The 2500-nt window shown below is 26.9% G+C and overlaps 1 protein-coding gene across 1 annotated transcript in view; it reads right to left on the bottom strand.

Annotated features, from left to right (window-relative positions):
• The window catches only part of LOC145192143 (protocadherin Fat 4-like), a 41397-nt gene that overhangs the window by 29688 nt on the left and 9209 nt on the right, over window positions 1-2500 (bottom strand). The window contains exon 9 of the mRNA XM_090073485.1: window positions 893-1014. Coding sequence (XP_089929611.1) covers window positions 893-1014 — 122 coding nt within the window. The remainder of the gene's footprint in view (window positions 1-892; window positions 1015-2500) is intronic.

The raw sequence follows: 2500 nt of genomic DNA, 5'->3' as shown, positions 1-2500 counted from the left end.
TTTTTTAATACCAACACTATTATATAATAATACATTCAGTACACTAAGCTGAGAGCTTTTGCTATTGAGCAATTCACTACTTGGCACAAAATAAGTACAAAATATGCACAAAATAAGCAGCTTTCAAAAAAAATACATTAATATTTATTATCATTAGACAAAATAATAATTAAGAAATTTATACTTAAATTATAATAAAAGGTTATTGTATTACAATATTTAAAATGTTGATAATATTTTTTTAATTAATAATTTAAAACTTTAAAAGGAGAAAATATAACTCTAAATCTCTAAGTCTCTGCAGCTTCTACTTAAAATAAGACAGAATTTTCTAGAATAGAAAATGAGCAGTTTTGACAGAAACCACTCAAAATTTAAAAAATTGACAATATTATCTCTATAATATATATTTTTTTAAAGTAATTATTTTTTCCATGATAAATACTAAATAATCTGTCAAAACCATTTTTTATGAACATTATGCTACATATTCAAATTTAATTAAATCTCTTATTCAAGCATAAACTTTCAAAACAATCAATGAGAAAGCTTATAATGTTTACTTATGAAGTTTAGAAATTGGAGCATAGTAGCTTGTCACAAACATAATAGCAGGTCATAAACATAATAACAGGTCAAAAATAATTGGACCAAACAGTCAGAAATTTTGTTACTTTGAACCTTTTTAAAAAAAGATCTCTTTTATTCTTTAAAGACATTTATGTTACCACTACTATCCTATTTATTATTTAGTACTATGTGTTTTATTTTGGCTCACTGTAAGATCTTGTTATCATAACCATCTAATAACTCACATGCTGCAGAACTATAAATACCACATTAACCTCTTTAAAAAAAGAAAACCAAACTCATATGACATTAAATGCTATACCATCACAGGAAACAGCACTAATTTGATCTACAAAACTGGAAAGATCTGTAAAACTCTTAATAGAAAAGTAATGTTCCTTCCATGGTGGCGTTGCGATTGATTCCACCTCAGACATTTGAACACTAAAAAGAATATGAAAAATATTTTTTAAAGTTTTCATTTATAATTATTTATGATTTCATTTATATATTTTGATGATTGAATTACAAAATATAACATTAAGTATAACCAAAGTGCTAAGTGTCAAAAACAAGTCAAATAGGTAAATTTGAGAAAAGGGGGGGGGGGGGAGCTAGACCTATACAAGACCTTGGGACATTTTCTTTTTATTCATGCTAACTTAGATTTATGACAAGTTTTTTACATAAAACTTTTTTACATAAAATTTTTGTCTTTCTTTTTACCTTATCCTGAAAAGGTTTTTTATTTCAAATTTACATTTTAAAATCATAATCAGGATGTTCTTTTTGTTTCTCTGCATTGCTCAGCAAAGTTACTTAATTCTTGGTTATGGTGTTTCACATATTGCTGTACATGAAAAAGTAAAATGTGGACTTTTTGTTGAACTTATTTTTTTATCTAATTTTGCTGCAACTTCTTGTGAAGAAAGAGACAAATCCTTTAGATTTTTTACTGCTTCTTTGAAGCCAGGTTTTGATTTGCTAGAAAAAAATCTTTTAAATGCTGAACAATTAGAATTAAACATGTAGATGATTCTAATACAATAGTTTCAAAAGAATCCAAGTTTTCTAATTTTTGATTTAAATTTTTTTCCATCCCATCCTCTACCCTGGCAACCTTGTTGAATAACATAGACTTTAGACAATCATCCAACCTTAGCCAGAACGTGACAAAAGGTTTCTTAGCAGTGAGCAAAGCCAATAAACAAATGAAGTTCAGGTGAAGAAACCAGATACTCAATTAAAGTATGTTAATGTTGATGAATATTAAGCAGAAGTAACTCTGTGAGGAAAAATTTACATAATACTTTTACAGCATTCTTTTCTACATTCCTAACTAACACTGCAGCTTTCAACAAGTCCTGTTTTGAAGTAACATTTTATCATTCATTTTGCTTATTAATTTGTAATCGCAAATCTTTCTGCATGAACATCATGTATGGATCATTATGTATGGTGAGGAATATAGCATCACAACACAATACTTTATAACAATACAAAATGCACAGTTGCTTTGCAGTTCAGGAGGACTTGGGAAGAAAAAATCAATATCACAACTAAAAGTGAAGTAAAATCAATTAGTCCATAAATGAGATTGGTGAGGTATGAGATGTTGAGCAACTACAGAAAATACACTGTCCTTATGAACTTTTTAAATATATCTAGTAACTGAAAAACTAAATCAATATCTTCACTAGATTTGCAAATTAGTTTATGATCGATTGAATCCTTGAAAAGTTATTATTTTTTCCAAAATATGGCAATGACTCATTGTGCACACAGGTGCTGGTTTTTAATAGAATATTAAAACAAGAAACCTATTGATGTAAAAACATTGATAGTATTTTGTTATATATAAAAAAATAATGTCAAAATCAAAATTTTAAATGTTTTTCATTTTGTAAATTTTATGAGATATTTCCAAATA

The sequence above is a fragment of the Hydra viridissima genome, unplaced genomic scaffold (genome assembly GCF_058129835.1).
Source record: "Hydra viridissima isolate aposymbiotic clone 2 unplaced genomic scaffold, HvirCarnegie_v1 scaffold_1, whole genome shotgun sequence".
Taxonomy (NCBI): Eukaryota; Metazoa; Cnidaria; class Hydrozoa; order Anthoathecata; family Hydridae; genus Hydra; species Hydra viridissima.
Note: the sequence above shows the minus strand (reverse complement) of the source record. Positions and strands in the feature narration are given on the sequence as shown.